The sequence below is a fragment of the Varanus komodoensis genome, unplaced genomic scaffold (genome assembly GCF_004798865.1).
Source record: "Varanus komodoensis strain SLA01 unplaced genomic scaffold, ASM479886v1 scaffold6_2, whole genome shotgun sequence".
NCBI lineage: Eukaryota > Metazoa > Chordata > Lepidosauria > Squamata > Varanidae > Varanus > Varanus komodoensis.
The window spans coordinates 3,196,969-3,216,473 of NW_025336346.1; the positions used below are offsets into that span (position 1 = coordinate 3,196,969).

Genomic DNA, 19,505 nt, shown 5'->3' on the forward strand with positions numbered 1-19,505 from the left:
TTTAACTTTTTTACACTCTCTGGTTCGCTCTTACACTCAGCTCATCCCTCTTTTTACAGCTTCCTCATTTTTATGTGACAGAAGACACCCTCTGGAAAGTTGCTCATGGACCGAGAAGCATATAGCGGCACTGCCTGCTTACCAAGCTGAGTTAACCCCCCATTAGCGCACTCCCCATTAGAGTGCAAGAGTAGATGGAGAAGCATAAACAATATTCGTTCTCTGCAATGGAAACAGCGCATTCAGACACACAAGCTGATACTTGCGCACAGAAACGCAACATATGCAATGCACACTCTAAGCTGTACCAAGGAGGAACCCTGAGAAGAGGAACCCTGAGAACGTACAGAAAGAAAGCAGGGGGTTTCTTTCTGTACGTTCAGAGCAGTTGAAGGGGGGTCCAAACTGGATCGGGGAGCTGCACTGAGGAAGGGCACTTTACCATGCTCTTTTAGTGCCATTTTCCTGATCTCTATAAGCCTCTAAAGCTGCTATTTGCGTCATGGGAGAAATCATTCAGGTACCTTTCTAGTTTGGCCAGGTACCACCATGTTCCATCAATACTGTATACTAGCAAATATACTAGCGAATGAGCTGGTATAGCAGAGCAGTGAAGAATCGAAGCTACATGTCAGGAAGTCTGTGGTTTGAGTCTTGCTACAAATGGACTGGATACCCTTGGCTAACCAACTGTCCTCCAGGCTTATTCTCCTATCTTAAATATAAAGATTACAATATTGATCTATATTGCATGCAGATTATATGCATTATAAAAAAGTCATGTATACAGGTTTGAATATTTGAAAGTGTTACATCAAGGCCGCTGTTGCTGCACTGTGATTTTTTGCCTGAACTAGGAGAGCTACATAGAAATATACATGTACTAGCTTTGACATACCAGATGGAATACTTCAGGTAAAATACCAAGGTGTTGCCCTAATTTTTTCTCATGAGTACTGAGCACTGGAAACATGTACACCTTGAATCTTCCCCCCCCCCCCCAGAAGAGCTGCATAGGTGGGAATAAGTAAATTTTCCTATAAGGTTATGCCCAACAGAACTTTGTAGGGCTGACTTCTGAACGGATGCAGTGCAATACATGCAAATATATGTGAGGGGTATAATTTACATAAGTTGCAGAATCTGTTTCACTGCACCCCAGAATTTGGAGCTTCAGTGCAGAATTTCAGGAAAGCCACTTCAGTCAGTCCACTTCCCAACTGGTCGTATGACGCATGCAGGGATTGCATCACTGTTCGCCACCTTGATAGGACATAAAGGTTCCCGGGAGCAGGCACATGCGGCATTGCATCCAAACACACCATGGAAGGAACATTTCAAGACAATTCTTCGCAGAGGCATCTGATATAATAAAAGAAGCCAAAAACCTGCTGGATGTCTTCCTACTACTGCTTCTTGAGCTGTATCATCTGAGCCTGGGGCACCACAGTCATGGCCATAGCAAACAAGAATTATCTTCCAACTTTACGTGGCAATATTAAAAAAAGCTAGGAGGGGCAGAGTGGAGTGTGAGAAGGGCAAACGTGGCCATGCAGGCATAATGCTGGGGGCAAAGGAAACTGAGATGTTTTGGGGGAGGGAAAACCCACCCTTACAAGGCTACCTAGGCCTGTGTGTTGCCTGTGTGTTGAACTACTCTTGGTCCACTTAGTCTAAGTGCCAATCAACCACTTATCGAGTGTGGGTGCACAGGAAGAGGGTTACAGCAGGGAATGCTCCACTTAGCTCTGTTAAAAATTCATTACGTTGTTAAATTGCAAGTAAAGCTGAGAGAGCCCTGGCGGATGTTTCTTCCTGTGTCTACACAGAGCCTGATCCCTCCTTCAAAGAAGCAAGAGAGAGATTTGATGGTGCTGACTGGCTCAAACAGGATCAGTCCCAGCATGAATTAATTAGTGCTTAATTACTGTCAATTACTCAGCATTACTGGGAATTGCTTGTAAATGGACAGCCTTTGATTGCTAATCCCAATTACTTATGTTATCTAATTGGGAGTGATTATATTTTCTTTGGGTCTGATACTGAGCTATATGCCTCATGTGAAGCAAAGCAATACATTGCTTTCTCCTCAAGCAAATGGCATTTGCTTTGCAGCTGAAACCAGACCACCTCGCAGTCCTTTCCCTGCCTCTGTTCCTTCTGGGTCCGGAATGCAGTGCCACAGAACCTGTGGGAGGCCGGCTGGAATCACAGCGTTGGCCCTCCCAGAGCGCTTGACCTGGTTCGGAGCTGAGGCAATGCTTCAGTAGCTATGCCAAAGGACCCAGACTGACCCCACAATTACCCCTCATGCTTGTATCACCACCTTGGCTTGGTGAAGGGTGAAGACCACCCTTTCATCGTGTGAATGCCCCCCGACATGCACGGCCAGCAGAGAGTTTTGTTCCCCCCCTGTTGAATTTGAACAAGAAACAGGGCTAGCACAATACCTGAAAGTACAAGTTATAATTCTACGCACACTGAAAGCAGCAAAAATGCTCATTATTATGAAATATATCACAATTACGAACAGATACATAATTGTGCCCTAATGTTCTGCTGCCCAGATATATGAGGAAAATAAAGCCTGGGAAGAGAAGAATCCTTAGTTCAGTCTACTGCTGAATGCATTAACAGGCTTAAGACAGCAATCAATGTCTGTTTTAGGGCCCACTGGGCACAGTAGCGGGAGTCACAATTATTATAAACATTAGAATAGGTAACAACCATATAACACATTTTAAATAGAAAACACCTCAACCCCAGCTTGTATTAGCAGTTGTCTCATTCCCCAAACATCATGCTTCTTATCAAAAATTCTGCCACATTTTGGCCGTAATAGCTGCAACAAAGTAACTTTTATCATTCACCTGCAAACCTGAGCCTCAAGCACAGAAGTAAGTACACTGCATTTAGTGAACAATTTGCTCAAGGTAATCTTTCTCTTACATCTTCACAAGGCTGACAAGGGGTGGGACCATATATAATGTAGCGAACCATCCTAATTAGCACCAAAAATAGACATGCAATTTCTGCACGATGTCTCCCCAGAGCCATAGATGGAGTTGACTGATGAAGTGCAGTCTGTTTCGTCTTGGCAACACTGGGTGCGGTCTTATTCTGTTGCAGAAGATCTCTCACTAGGAGTCGCATTTAATTCTTCACGGGAGGACGAAACGAAACATGACATAGAGTTCCCCCCTCTCCTTTAAATGAAAGGAAGTGTTGGAAGGTGAGATTAGCAGCAGAAGAATGGAGGGGAGGGGTGACTGAATCTTTCCCCACCTGCTGTTTGGTCTGGGACAGGCTGCAGTTCAGTGGCAGAGCACCTGCCTGGCACACCAAAGGTGTCAGGTTCGAGCCCCAGCATCTCCAGGTGGGGCAGCAAAGGCTCCTCCCCAAGCAGCCAAGGCCACCAGCCACTGCCAGCAATCCTGGCTGGATGGGCTCATGGTCTGACCCCTGAGTAAGGCAGTGTCTGTTTTTCTGGTATGTGCACAATTCTTCACAGGTGAGCAAGTGACACAGGTAGACAGACAGCAAGTAAGGAAAGAGTTAAACACCTCCCCTGGTCTGCTTTTGACCGCAGACTTCAAAGTCTAATGTTTGCTTTGAGAAGCTGTGAAGGACAAGAGATGGGGACAAGCCTGGCCCCTGGTTCCTTTGTAGAATACTGTAATTTGGAGGTTGCATTATTGCCCAGAGATTGTGTGCTGATCAGGAAGAAGTTGAGGCAATTGTCCCTCCCTTCCCAAAATAACAACCAGCTCTTTTTCCAATGGATATTAAATGGATATCACTTTTAGGCCAGAAAGGACACCTGGGTCTTTTGAGCTCTGTCCCAGACCTAATTCTACGACAACCCCCATTCTGGTTTCTGCAATAATTCAGCATGTGAGCCGAGACTGCCCCATCCTTCCAGTGCAAGTCAAACAGGGCCAGCTCCCTAGATCTCCTTCAGGCTGAACTGGAGAATCTAAGCATGGGTGGGGCCTTGTGGGTCTTCTAGTCCAACCTCTGCTTGAGGCCACCAAGCCACCATCCCTTTAGGTAACTGCCTCCATTGCTGAACCTGCAATCCTAAGCGGGTTTTGAAAGAAAAAAGCTGTACAACTCTGAGTGTGGCACCAGGCGGCTATAATAAAAATGTCAGCCTCCTGGAACCAAAGGCCATCAGATCTAGTCCTTTGCGACAGATGAGAACAAGCCTCTTTTATGGGGCAGCTCACCAAAAATGGAAGAGGACTATTTTCACACACATATGCACACACTCCTGGACTAGTCATAGCCAGTTCATTCAACCTTTCTCATGTGACTTGCTTTTCATATTCCTAGCCATCACCAATGCTTTCCTCTGAATCTATTCGTTTTTCTACATCCTTCTTAACACTTAATGCATTTTAACTCTGACCACTGTAAAGTAACAGGAATCAACTCTTTCTCTTTGCAGGGGAAGATAAAGTCAGTTGAATAATAAATATAATTTAAATCCAAACGGGGAAATTGGATTACTTTCTCCTGTGTGGATATTATTCTTCAGGGAAAGATGAAATTATTTCTGTATTATTTACCACAGAGAACCACGTAAAACTAAACCCCCCAAAATTGTATTCTGTCTGAATTATGACTGTGCATATCAGATCAGTCCTCAAATCAGAGGCACCTAACTGAACCAATCTCATTTCAGTTACACATAATAATTTTGCACTACCCTCTCTACTCAACTTATATCTCCCATTGTAGAACTTCTCCTTGCTGCTATCTGGCTGGCCCTGGGATGTAAACAAATATAATGCACCAGAAAGCACCAGTGCTTAGAACACCAAGCTGCATATCTGCACTAGGAGCAGAGTAGCGGCAGAATGCACTCAGTGCTGATCGCTGCCCAGAGTCCACACGCAAGAACTCAGGTGGCTGGAGTCTCTGAAAACTATCAGACGGCCAGGAAGGACGGGCACTGACAGCTGGTATCAGAAGTGAGCTGGTCAGACCTTGCCTGTGCTATGGAAGGAAGTGGACCCATGGGGGGAAACGATCTCTCCTGAGAAATGCTCCTCTGAAAGGCAGGGAGGCCCTTAAGGGCAGACTAAAACTCATTTTGAATGAACAGAATAAAAATACAGAAGGCGCTGGAAAGGAAAGGGCAGGTTTAATCCCCTTCCTTTACTGTCATCATATGTCAATGCCTTACTTTGCAGGAACCACCAGCCAGCTGAGAGATGGTCTTTGCAATGGCAGGGAGAGCGTGGACAAAAACGCCAGTGAAAGGTCAGGCTTAGCTCCCTGCAAGAAAATCCTGGACCTGGCTTTTAAATTCCTCAGCCAGTCTTCCATACCAGGGTGAGAGCCTGCGATTGCTTTGTGCCCACGGTCTCTGGTGGCTCAGCCCCATGGATGAGCACCATCCTCTTTCCTTCTTTTAAAAAGTGCATTGAAGCAGGTGAGAAGGGAAAGAGGAAATGAAGAAGAAAGGAGGAAAAAAGGGTCAGTGTGGCATGGTGGTTGGAATGTCAGACCGGGACGCCGGAGAGCCAGCTGCTAATCCCCACCTGTCCATGAAGCTCACTGGGCAAATATAGGCCAGTCACGAACTCACCGCCTAAGCTACCTTGCAGGGTTGTTAGGAGGATAAAATGGAGACGGGGCTTATGTTCTTTGCAAAACGTTTAGATACGAATGTTAGATACAGCCTGCACATGGGTGTAATAATGCATAACTAAATAAAAGGGGGACAAACCAACAGAGAGCGAGAACAAAGTGGGAGGAGAGCAAACAAGAGACAGGAAGCATCGAGTGGGTGGGAAACATAAACAGCAAAAAAGAAACCAGAAAGTAGGATTCATATTGCAAAATGGGATTGAACAGGACTGTATATTGGGAAAGGCTGAGGATGAGGCTGCTGCCTGTGATCATGCTGGAGGCCTGAATACTGAAGCACTTTGCTGAAAGGACTTCAGTATGAGCCAGCGCACTCTGCTCCCCAAGGAAAGACAAAGCAGCAGCTGCTGCTGCTGCTGCTGCTGTTGCTCCCGGTCCAGAAGCCCAGCACACTCATGCCACGTGGATGAGGCACTCCAGCACCGGCACCGGCCTTAACGTCGCAATGGCATGCAAGGCCCGTCATTCTTCTCTCTACTTTACCCCTAATAACCCGCAATCGAGGAAAGTTAATAATTAAGGTGGAGCAATTGTCAACAATTAGCCAGAATAACATAATCATTAATTTTCTCCCAAAGGAAGTGAATACGTAGACAAGGGAAAACCCCTGAACATTCACAGAGCTGTTTTCTGTTGACAGTATCTTCTAGTGATTATAATCACTGTATGCACGCTCCACTCGCGTCCCCTATTCAAACAAACACCACACAGCCTTCAGGTAGTGCCCCCCCCCCCCCCCCCCAAAAAAACCCCCCCCCCCCCCCCCGAACCCCCCCCCCCCCCCCCGCAAAAAAATATCCTCAGTCCACTCATACAGACGCAGGATTCACACAGCATTGCTGTGATCAGGCATTGCGAATCTACGCAGCTGTTTGTTTTGCCCGGCCGTGGCTCCAGTGTTAAGGCTGCTTAGGAAAAACACCCTCAGTTGCCCTCTCCCCCTCACCCTAGCAGGTCTCTTCCCAGCACCATCATCCCCAGCTGCCAGGCTCTGCTTCTCACCACGACTACAGCTTCTCTGGTGGAGGGCCAATAAGCAAGCAGGTGAGGGCACCTGCTGCCCTCCTCTTCACTACTTCACCCTACTAGGGGACAAGCAGGTGGCAGGTGAGGAGGAGCAATCCCAGGGGAGCTTGTCAGCAGGGCCCTCTTGGGAATGGCCCCTCTGCAGGTGCTGGCCCTGGTGCTGCCTCCCATTTGTGCAGGGGATGTATAGTTCAATCTGGATCTACTACAAAAACACAGAAAGTTTCTCTCTTTCTCTGCATATGCTCAGTTTAAGGAACAAAAGATGTTCAAACCTCTCTCATTTTGAAGACTGAAACTTAAAGTGAGCCTGAAGAGCATTTAAAGGAGTAACTACTGGAAGCTAAGAAGCAGGTGCAGGGATGGTTCAGTTGACCGCACTACGCCTTTGAAATCATCTTTCTAGCCCTTGTCCAGGAGTATGTGCTTTTTGCCAGCGAAGAACTTCTAGTCCTTTAGTTTTAAAACCTGTGCACATTTTAGATCCTTGCACTGCTTCTGACTTTTACTTTAGTTTTATTCTGTTTAATTTTTAAGGTTTTTATAATATGTTTTATTGGCCTGGTTTGTACACCGCATTTAGTCCCAATGTGGCTTGTTGAAATCTGGCTCATTGTTATGTCAGATCCCATCTCCACAAAGCAGTTTGCTACTTAGCGATAAACTGCCAATAGAAGTTATGGCTTGTTCCTGGCTTACTGAGTCTGGTTTGTTTTGCCATGATGTTTGAACCCAGAACTATGGCTTACCTCTGGCTTGTCAGAAGAGCTGCCAGTCTTAAACAGATACACCTAGCAAAAGCTGCCTGAAAGCAAAACCACTCTGAAAGATGCCAAATAGGTGGGTGAGAAACAAACTATAAATAGGCAAAATAAACCATTTCCTCAAGCAACACACCATGGTCACCCAGATCTAGCAGTTCCCCAGTCCAATACTCTAACCTCCACCTTACGCTGGTTGTTACTGTACTGACATCTTCACTGGGCCTCCCTTTGCTGCCTGCTTTCCTGCCAATGGCTCTCAGCCTTTTATCCTAAAGCCTCAAAAGAAGCCACGATAGGTGCTCAGCTGGGCTCAGAGGGAAGGTCCTCCTGGACTTTCCACAGAGGTTGCCCAAAACCTCCAAGGGCAACCTGTAGCTGCAGAGGAAACTTGAATCCAGCCATTTTGCATGCCAGTCTCACAGCCAACAAACCACATCATCCCCATGTATAAGTTTCCTTTCCATTGATAACTAAGCATGTTCCCATGGAGAAGCTGAGCAATAAATAGACTGCGACGGAGCAAATTATCTGCTGTCTCCTAGAGCATCTCCGAGGATGGTTGATAAAACTAGCCTTGTGATGCTTAAAATATCACAATGTGTTGCATTGTGTCAGAAGAAACCCTTAAAACAAGGGCTGCAAGGTGCCATTTTTGTCAAGGTTCTTCAACAAAAATTGTAGGAAGTTGCTGCTCCACAAATAAGATGCCTTTCAGTTAGAAGAATGACACATAAAATGAAACAAAGCCGACAGTGAAAGCAAAGGGCTGGAAGGTATTTATTTATGGCTTGTAGGCAGCAGCTTTTCCATGCAATTTCTAACGTGTGCTCTTAAGAGAAAAAAGGTGTAAACAAGGAAACTTCCACAGCTTGGAGAATTTGAAGCATCTAGTTTGGTACTTTACTATGTTTTTGGTGAGTGGACCATCTGTCCAGTCTCAACCTGTCCTGAATGGAATTGCACTCCCCCTAAAGGACAAGGTTTGCAGGTTGGGGTGCCCCTGGACCTGGAATTATCTTTCAAGCCCCAGGTGGACTCAGTGGCCAGGAGCACCTTTTACCAGCTGTGGTTGATTTTCCAACCACATCCTTACCTGGATGAGAGAAGCCTCGCCACAGGGACCCAGGCTCTGGTAACCTCTTGCCTGGACTACTGTAACATGCTCTACATGGGCTTGTCTTTGAAAATGGTCCAGAAACACCAGCTGGTCCAGAACAGGGCAGCACGGCTGCTGCTGAGGACTGGGCCAAGAAATCACATCACGCCTGATGAATTCCAGGCCCAATTCAAAGTGCTGATGTTAAAACTACACAGCTCGTGGCCAGGCTATTTGAAGGAACGCCTTTCTCCGTATGTTCCTACCAAGCCCTTAAACATCTCTGAGAACCCCCCTGAAGGTAATGGAAGGAATGACAATTACGAGGAGGGCCTTCTCTGTGGTTGCACCCCGCCCCTGGGACATGCTCCTCAAGGTCTGCCTGGTGCCGTAGTTATTTTCTTTTCCATGCCAGATGAAAAGCCTTTTCAGTTACCAGATGTTTTGAAGGTCAGATTGGTTTTAATATTGCATTTATCTGAACTGCTATGCAGTGTATTCATTTTATTCTATCACCATGAGTTGCATATTTGGTATTTCACTGATTTTTGATGTTTTGTAATTGCTTATTTTATTACTGTTTATGTTTTACTTGTAAACCACCTAGAGACCCCTGTGAGATATAGGGGTGGCATGAAAATGTAATAAATAAATATATGTGTGGCATGTACAGTGGAGGCCCAGTGGGGCCTGTAGCCATTGCTACCTCTCCCTTGAGTATGCTTATATCAGTGGAACAACTTACCCACTGAAGTGTGTATTCTGAGCTTTACTGGAGCTATCCATGGGGCTGAACTCACCCCACTTCTCAAAAGGTCCACCACCATGGATAGCTCCTGCCTCTGATCCTGGGGCCACATATAGCCGTCACAAGTAGTAGTTATTGATGGGTTGCTATCTTCAAGGCTAGGCATGCAATGTGAACCCAGATGAATTTCCCCAGACCAAAAGCCACCCTAACAACCCATGGCTTGTCATATGGGTTATTCTATCTATGATGGATTGTCATGTCATCTGAAGCTAGATGACTGCAACCTCCATAGGAAGGGGCAATTAACTGGTGAGCCCAGTGGCAACAGTGCAGGCAAGTGCCAGTGCAATGCTTGGGGGAGGCTGGCAATGACTTCCCCTCTCCCTACCACAAGCCATTTTGGATCCTCCATGGCTTTTTTTCCCATCTATCTATCTATCTATCTATCTATCTATTAGGAGATTGTGATAGTCAGCTGCCAAGCTGCCTTTCATGATCCCTGTTTTAACTACAACCAATTCCTTCAAAGTGCCCCAACAGCATGTTTGAGGGGCTTGCCTGTGGCCACCAAACTTTTTTTTTAATTGTGCAAAAATGAGTGCAAAAGAATAGCTTTTAATTATTTTTTAATCTGCAGCTGCACAATATGACCAGAGTGAATTGTCATGACATGCGACATTTCTAGTAAGTGAAAACTGGCCTTAGGCAGTTCCTTAGATATGTATTTTATATATTTTCCCATTTTATCCAAGATGGTGATCTGGTGGCTGGGTTCATTTTCACTCATATCGAGATAATTTCAGAGCTACTCAGATAACTTCATACACTGAGATCACTGGAAGAACAGGTGGGATGTGATTCTAAGAAAAATGACTTTTCATTGGTGCCACTTTGGGGCCCAAATGGTCAGAAGCAAGTGCTGCAAAAATTCAGCCCCAATTCTCTTGGGGGCAAATTTAAAGACCTAGCTGCGAACAAAAAGAAGGCCTTCTCAGGTGCTGTGCAGTGGTGCCTTTGCAAGACATCTCGGCCAGGCACCCGGGCCGGCTCTGCTACCATGCACCTGCACAAAAGCACACGCAAGAGGGGCACAATCAGCCCCACATCATACCGCAATGAGTCTTATCCATCCTGCAGGGAGCCCTGTGGAGACCACGCTTTGTCTGTCTCCAGATAAGCAGGGACCTGAAGTTGAAAGGACAGACTTGAAAATGAGCGGCTGCTGTTTATGCAAATGCAGGCTTTAAAAAGGAAGGAAGAAAGCAAACTGTCTGTGGCTCAGATCTTTCTCTCCTTTGTTGACCAGCCAGGGCTTCCTGCTCAAGATGCCCCTCCTGCTGCCGGGCTCTGCATGGTTGGAGAATACTTGTTTGAATAAGCAGTGCAGCCTGTTGGGCGAGAGAAAATGCAGGTAACAAAAGGGATGGCATTCACCCCGCGGGGGAAAAAGAGAGAGACCGGCTTTGGACTCAGGGAAAATTAAGCGTGAAGAGAAGGCTGTTTGCCTACAATCTAAAAGTGGTATGTTGCAAACCAGAGGCACCCACGTTTCTGTAATTTCCCCTGCGTGCATGCAAGTAGGAGCACACACACAAACACGCGCGCATGCATTCTAGAAGAAGCCAGAGCTGTTCTGCTGATTTATGAGAGCGCCAAAATACATGAAGGGAAATTAAATCCCAAGCACTCTGCACTTGCACAGGCATAATAATTAGCGATGCCAACCCGGTACCTGGATGAATTGCAACTGATTCAATCATGCTTATCTTGGTATGGGGCTAAATGGAGGCTTGCAGCTTTTTCTTAAATGCAGCCTGTGGTTCTGTGCAGCATTTCTCTCTGTTCTGTTCAGATCCCTCGAAGTCATTTCTGCTTTTCTCCCCCGGCTCTCCGCAACACCACAAGCAGACGCTCTACCAAAGCTATCTCTGGATAAGGACCAAATTTGCAGGTGCAGCTTCAGTGGGGAGGGCAGAGGAGCCCTTCCCCAAATCCGTCCGTCCATCCATCCATCTATCTTTCCATCCACTCTTCCATCCCTCCCTCCATCCCTCTCTTCTCCAGGAAGGCAAAGGGAGGGAGGGAGGGAGGCGGCGGGAAGCAGACAAGAGCCACAGCTTGGATGCCCCTGCCTGTGTTATTGTATCCATTTTCCAATGGCAGCGATGTGTGAAATGAAAATTGGACAGAGCTGGCTGCTCACAGACCTGGAATTTCATACAGGCTAGTCGGGGAAGGGTGTGGGGCGAGGCGCGGAGACGCGGGGCTGGCGGGGGCAGGGGAGGCTGCTGCACGGCCGTGCGCTCCCGCAGCCCGGGCAAATCCTGCCTCGGCTTAACAGAGCCTTGCAGCGGCAGTGCTGGGCGTGCTGCGCTCATTTACATTCCATTACTCGGGGCGCTCGGCGAGCTCATCCCCATCGCCGTGGAGACAAGTTACGGGAGCAGAGAAGCTGAAGGCGCCCGGGAGCCTCTGGCGCCCCCGGCACACGCGCGCCTTAAGCTACGTCGCATTCTAGCGCCCTGCCTGCCTCTGCGCAAACATCTCACGGTAGCTGCGCTCAGGATCGCCTGCCCTCGCACGTGACCGACCCTCGGCCTCGTGCGCGCCGTGCACGCGGCAGCTCCGTCACCCCCGCCCTGGCTGCCCCTCTCGCGAGCTGTGGGGCGCTGTGGGGCCGGGGCAGGGACGAGGGGGTGCCTGCGACCCACGGACAATGGCTGTCCTGCCACACCCGAGGGGCTGGCGGAGTTGGGACAGGCCTCTGATCCAGGCAGGCTCCTCCTCTTTCCTGCCCTCAGGCAGGCTTCTCCTCCTGCCGCAGCATCACCAAATATTCTTTTCAGCTGCTTCCAGCGCCATCATTCGTCACTGCTGTGATGCCACCCGTGCGGATGACTTTAAGAGAGCTTTGCATGAATTTGCAGGGAGAAGGGGATCCATGGCTGCTAGTCCGCAGAACTATTGGCTGCCTCCAGCACAGAGGCAGGATACGCCGACACACTCCAGCCCCTGGGGAAGCCAAGCTGGAAGGTGCTTCCACACCAGTGCCCCGCTTCTGGGTTTCCCACACCCATAGTGTGCCAGACTGGATGGACTGAGCCCAGATCTGAGCCAGCAGCTCACTTCTTAGCTCATAATGACAAAGGCCCTTTTGGGCTGTCATAATAAGCCAGGAATCCTAAGTAAATGAACCACAGTGCTCCCATGTCACCTCCCCCACACCCCACTTCATTCAATCACGTAAATAACCCACTGGGAAAGGACAGCATCTTAACCACAATCCTGGGCTAGGATGTCATGCAAAACTATTCCTTCCTGTTTTGTTTAGAGGAAGGCAAAGCAGGAGTGAGCAGGTACCAGCACAGTGCTTGTTTACATTGTGGTTTCTTAAGCCAGGATTCCTGGCTTAATGTGATGCCTCACTGTGGATGAACTCTCACTATCAGAACCTCTGCTTTTAGAAGATTTCTTAACAAATTTCCTGGTGCGATCTATGAAGGAAAAGGGTGAGCATCTCAAGAGCAGCTGACTATAGCATGTGCTCAACATTCAGAGACCAAAATACTGAGAAAAGTAGTTAGTTGTCATCCACACTTCTCCTGGAAAGCTGAGCAAAGGCAGATTAATGGAACTTCACCCATTTCTGCCAAACAGTCAGGCAGACACGAGTATTATTTTTTTTGACACGAGACTGTGAGGGCCCATTTGGACCATCGTTTCTTTGCAAATGCATAAATTCAGATGTTACCCATCTGTTGCAGGGGATCCAAATGTGTTCTCCCCTGTGCCAGTAGCCCCTTTCATGGCATTTTTCTAGTACTCCAACTGTAAGACGTTGTTCCTGGGAAAATGCAGTGTGCCCTCTCCATCCTCGCCCTGTCATTGCCAACGCAATCACTGTCCTGAAGGCGGTCGCCTGGTGTCAAAGATGCCCTTCAATGCAACTGTATTCCCCCACTCTCTCAGCTCACATCTTCACTCTGTGACCTTTCCCCCTCCATGCTTTCCTGCTTGATGAGCTACGGTGCTCACCCACACCTGTGCCATGATTTAGCACTGATTTATGTCAGCCTCGCCTCCCTTCCGGGTTCTTCCAGTGTCTCTGAATTCCTACTTAGATGCACTGCATCAAAGAACCCTGTGACTGTTTCCTAAGTGAAAAGGAGGTGAACCAGCCCTTCCTCCATGGCAAGCTTCCCCCTCCCGCCCCGAGTGACTACAGCTTCTGTAGCAGAAGGCAGCCTGGAACTCTCCCCAGTGTTTTGGACCGCAACTCCCAAAAGCCTCAGCCACCATGGCCAATTATAAAATGTGCCGTCCTGGTATCAGATTTTCAGGGAATACAAGGCAACTGGAAGATGTTGGGATACCAACAGACTGATCATCTAGATAAATGTTAATACTGCATACTATTTGACATAAGGTTCTTCTGGACAGTGTGGTTTCCTAGCATACTAATTAAAAGACCTTGTGCTGTTTTTTCCACCCGTTCTTCTTTAATGGATTTCCTTCCAGTAAGAGAAAAGAGGAAAGCAGTGATAACAAACTACAGAAAGGCTACAAATGGAGGATGAGGTTGTCTGTACCCCACCATGAAATCCCATGATTGATGTGGGGCAATTGCATAATTACCTCATCTCATAAAGTCTCTTGCCTCCTTAGCAAGGTACACAATGCCATTGAAGCTATAGCAGCATTTAACCCAACCTGGCCAGTGCCACAATGAGAGAGTTCCTGGAAGCTCCAAAAAGGCTATGTTTGATTTCCCCAAGAAAGAACAAGGTAGCAGTGGGGGCCAAATCCATGTGGTTTGCATGAATGCACAGCAAAAATGCACACACATTTTCATGCAAACTTAAAAAAAACCTCAGCATTTGGGATAAGCTGAACTATCCATCCCCAGACCAAGATATCATTGTAGTAAAGACCTACATTTGTGCTGAACCATAACATTTGTGCTTGACTGTACATTTTTGATGCAAGCACATTGGAAGCATTTCTAAGGCTACAGTATGCTATTGTTCCTGGCGTATTTCATCTTGTGCCCACCTGGTTTAGTCTGGCACTTTCCACTTACCATGGCCTTCGTCGGACATCATACAGGTCAATCTTATTCGGTGCTCTCCAAGGTGTCGCTGCAATGACATGAAAGAGATATTTTTCTTCACAATTTTTTTTAAAATGCAATTAACAAGATAACAGCAGGAAAAAGAACTTACACCATAATAAATCAAGATCACCAAAGAAACAAAGGAATTTGCTAGTTAAACTTTGCATGTAACCGCTATATTTACAGAATCTCTACAGTAAACTGCCTAAGTTCACTGGGGCTCAAGTGCTCAGTCAAATGCACACTTGATGTAGACATTCCATACCCAATGAAAGGTTAAAAATACAAGTTAAACTGCATATAGAACAAGTGTGTGTGTAAGTATATGATTTTGTGTGAGTACATGCACTAGTCTGAGAAAATATTTTGTAGGTGCAGAAGATGTTGATACAAACGTTTATGGGATTTACCTGTCAAGAGCTGGACTTCTGTTCTGCCACCCCCTGGATGGCCCAGAACACCATCCTCAGGTCAGGCTGAGAAAGAATGACTTGCCCAAAGCAGGTATGTGATCTCTAGAGGCAGGTTCATTAGATCCCATCACTAAGCCCTTCCTGCCCTGGTGGGATGCTATTCTCAGAGGTGTCCAATATTACCCCAGTGGCCCCGCTCAAAAACTGTCATGGAAAACATTCTTCCGGAAGGGTGGTCAGAATCAGAAGGCTCTTCCCTCATCTGCAAATGGGGTCCTATCCAGGGTTGGCCTTACATGGTTATTGTACAGATGCATGCAATAAAGGCAGTAAAGAATGGAGCACATTGAAAATGCTTCACTGCTGGTGGGTAAGAGGGAAGGAGCTGAGGAAACAAGGGAACTGAAGGCAGCCACAACACCGATCCAGAATGGCGTGAAGATAGGCAGAGAGATAGAAAAGGAAAGAGAGCAAAGGGATGAGGACAGAAAGGAAATCAAGGGATGCTCTGCCAAGCTGCACTCAGCCGAAGCCTCAAGTGCAAATAGCCGGGCGTCTGCTTCGAGGACGGCATCAGCGCCCCCTGCTGGGCACCCTCCTGCTCAGCAGCTCCTCCCTAGCGGCTACAGCGACAGGGAGACAGTGGCAGCAGGGGCATTTGAATGCATTGGGGACCTGCCTGGGTTTAGGGAAAACATTCTCAGGTGTCCTTTGCTTTTCCAAAATCAAATACCCTTCTTCAGGGGCCACCGACAGCCTGCAAGAATACTCTCAGTCGCAGGATCTCACGGTGCTTCTCTCCTGCTCATTTAGTGCATCTCCATGTCTTTCGCTTTCATTTGTCTCTAGGAGAGCCACCGCTTTATTCCCCCAATTCCTGCTGCAGTGGCACTGCAGGACATAAATGGCAGCTCTGCAGACCCTCGCCAGATAGTCAGTGCACCAGAACCTTGGTTTTGTTTTTCTGAAGGGGGATGAGGAAAAAGAAGTGAAAGGGGAACCTCGGGCAGGCAGGCACCAGCTGAGAGGCCCTGGCAGCTGCATAAGGATGCCAGGTGCCCATGCTGCTCTCTGGTGGTTTATGTTAGTTCAGCTCTTAGTGTCAGCAACACGCTCAGCTTGTTGGTGGACAAGGCAAAGACCAATTATGGCACAAACCACCATAATGTTTGCCAGCTGGACCATCCTGTGAAATCCCAGACAGAAAGAGAAGGCAGGAAAGGAAGGGATGTGTAGTTATCACTAACTTCCCTCTTAAGATGCCCATGGCAGTGGTAATACAGCCTGAAGAGGACCGCTCGTTCAGGACAATGGCACAGGATGAGAGGAAAGGAGATTTACAGGGAATTATGCTGCTGACCCTCCAAATCAGGCATGCCTTTAAATATGTAGCACTGCTCAAACCCACAGCTGTTTATTTCCTACCTTTCACATTGGAAGGGTACAAACCTGGGTAGAAACGAGTCACTCCTGTGGCACTCCCAAAGACCTGCCACAGCAGAGATGGGTCTTCTTTCCGGTTTTCGACGAAGACATCCTCCAGGGCTTCTGTCCAATTTAGCTCGTTGAGGATTACAGTGGCTGCAACAAACGGAGATGGAATGAGGTCTGTGAGCTGCAGATTCAGGAGCAAAGGGTGGCTGTGATCCCTCTCTGCCACTTCACAAGCACAGAATGCACCCTCGGAAATACAGGGCCGAGGTGCGCTGATGAACTCCACGCACACGTCCCTGTTAGAGGAGCTGGGACACCCGAGACCTGTGGAGGAATTGCTGTGGACCCTGCATGGTGCCACGCGTTCGGCTGAGGGTCTTCGGTTCTGTCATGTGACAGGGCTGCAAAGAGAAGGTACCTGATGCGTTTATGACTATTCCCTGATTTCTCGTTTATTTATTACTGAGGTGCCCCACCTTTTTATAAAATATGCCCCAGACCATAAGCAATAGAAAATCCACAATAAAAAAGAAATGTAGCAAACAACACGCCCAATTAAACATCAAGGAAGAGCATCAAAATAGAGCCAGCTCAAGTGCATTGATCAAAATGCAGTTTAAAATGCAGAGTCATGGAGGAAACAAATCAGCTCTAGAGGTCAAGCTCCTGCTTAAGTAAATTCTGGTTTTGCCTGTGCAGCAAAAGGGGCACCAACAAGGGACATTGGGGTATCACATGCTATCACAATAACACCTTCATTTAAACCACTTACATATCCTTTTACACAAGCAGCTGGACATTTATTTAAAAACCATCACTGGGCCATATTTTTAGGAGAATTGAGCAAAATGCCACAAAAATGGACCAGCTGTCTCAATCCTCACCAGGGTAGATGGTGCAAACAGTGGGCGGGTAGGAGAAGAAACAGGAAATCCCCAAAAGTGAGTGAGATGTGATGGTCACGAGATCTGCAGTTTAGGCTGACCCAGACTCAGTGAAGGAATGAGTCCACGGAAGAGGCTGCAGCTATGACTTTATACCTGGCAATGCACTCTGGGATAGAGAAAATGCAGAAAGTCACTGCTGCAGTTTGTCTGTGAGTTATTTCCCTTTTGCTTTGGGCAAAACTCTGCTGCTGCTCCGCTCTCCCAAAACGCATTGCAAGGTGTAATGGATGCCTGTACCGCCTGGCCACCAATTCATCCTTTCAGTCCTCAACAGTACGAATACATATTAAAGATATTGCCTGGCTGTGCATCTTGCCTGTTTTCCCTCAAGGACCAGCAGGACCATCTTTGTTACTGTGTTAATTTGCAGAAGTGATAACTGAATGGCTACATGGAGGGTATGCTTCATACCATCTTAAGAGCCATAGTACTGAAAAAGCATCTTGAATAAAGTTATATGACTTCACTCTAGACTAGAAATTGATGGTATTTTATTTGTTCTGTGGTGTCAAAATGGAGGTATGTGTAAACAGAAGAAAAGCATTTACAAAATTAGATCAGAGATATATTAACAGGGAAAGGCGGACTCGATCCAGATCAGTTGCACCAGTTATTAGGGTGTTGCCCTCAATCCTATCATCCAGAGTTGAAAGTTAGTCTGGGGCTTTTTCTTTGTCCCTTGCCAATGTACACACATGATCTTACCCTGCTCCTGTCAAGCTATTTTACAGCCAGTCCCAGACCTGGATCCCCATGACTGGATGAAGCCTTTTATTGCAGATTCAAACCCTTCTGAAGAATAGAATCAGCACACCTAAACTCCTCCAGCCACCTTCAGCAGTTGGGAAAGAAATCACCTGCTTCTCCTTTAGGAACTCTGCCCAAGTTTCTCTGTTCCAAAGAGACACTAAATGGGGGCGGGGGAAGACCCTAGTGGTGTTGGGCCCCCTCTGCCTTCATGGGGACCCTCATGTCTAATGCAAAAGCAATTCTGTTGCTGGCAAACAGAAGTTTTAAATCACTCGGCTATTAAGGACAGTGATAAGCTTGGAGGAGCAGACTACAAGTACTCTACGAGAAGCCTCTCAATATGGGCACTCAAGGGGAGAGAATCAGGTGGAGAGAAATTCTTCCAAGAGATGCACCCTGAGCTGGGCTGGGGGAAGGTGGTTTTCAGAGCTCAGGTTAGGTAGAGGCAAAGGAGGTGTGAGCCCCACGGATGATCAACAGCCTCTCATATCCATTCGCCGAGGTTCATGTGTTGGCCTTCTCTTGAAGAGGATTCGGTGCATTCTAAGAATTGTCCAGAAGCACACCTGACAGGTTTCATCAGCCAAATTGTCATACTTCCTCAGCCAAGACAAGTAGACTGTAAAGGCAGGCTCAGAAATAGGTCCAAGGCATCACGGAGAAGCATCACAGTGTGTGCTATCAAATCCTGGAGTCATGCCCAAGGTGACGGATGCAAGTGACACTGTCATGCCTTTGTTGGCTCATACCAATAATAGCCCTTTTGCTGCTAGACTGTTGGAACTCTGGCCTGATTTCGCTGATGTCCTCATGCATAGTTCAGTTCAACCCTGGGGCTTTCCCGGCAGCTGTATCCATTGTTGTGAACACACATTTCTGTGATTGCAAAGGCACCCCTCTGCATGCCTGCAGAAGGGGGAAAGGATGTGACCTTCTCCCTTCAGTGCTTGGAACATGACTCAGAAGCGATGTCAGAAAGCTCAGAACCCTGCCAGAATCTTAATGCAAAACGTGGAGATGCTCCTTTCACTGGTTTGTACCATGGAGTTTATATTCAAAGCCAGGATGTGGTGACATCTATAAAGGGTGAGTATCCTGCACTATCTGACTCTGAACGTGGCTTTCAACAGTGGCTTGGGAGCTGCACATCTTAACCCAATTGGCAAAAACACACAGAGCTGGGGAAAGGCAATGGGATGGTGAGACACAGGTGGAATGCAAAGGCTTTGCCGTGAGCCCGGCTCTCCCCTTCTTGCCCATGGGCTCCACAACACCAGACAGTCTCTTTGCAAAGCAAAGCTCTACTTGCACTTCACAGCTACATGACAAAGTAACTGTAAAAGCCCTCTAGTGAACTGGAGGCAGATTTTGATGGCAGATCTGTATTTCACCCTTCTGCAGTGAGCTGGTCCCATGGATGTGGGAGGACCGTACCTTTGAAGGGCAGCCACGGTTTAAGGACTATCTAGCATCTGCACAGGTCAGGACTCATAGCTGTCAGTATGACTCAGAACCCAATCCAACTTATTATTATATTATGGATTATATTATAT

General features: G+C 47.3%; 1 protein-coding gene across 2 annotated transcripts in view; it reads right to left on the reverse strand.

Annotated features, from left to right (window-relative positions):
• Positions 1-19,505, reverse strand: part of CACNA2D2 (calcium voltage-gated channel auxiliary subunit alpha2delta 2) — a 658,873-nt gene that overhangs the window by 130,852 nt on the left and 508,516 nt on the right. For both annotated transcript variants that reach the window (XM_044451244.1, XM_044451243.1), the window contains exons 7-8: positions 16,271-16,402; positions 14,376-14,433 (exon numbers count right to left, since the gene is read on the reverse strand). In XM_044451244.1, the coding sequence (XP_044307179.1) occupies positions 14,376-14,433; positions 16,271-16,402 (190 nt within the window). The remainder of the gene's footprint in view (positions 1-14,375; positions 14,434-16,270; positions 16,403-19,505) is intronic.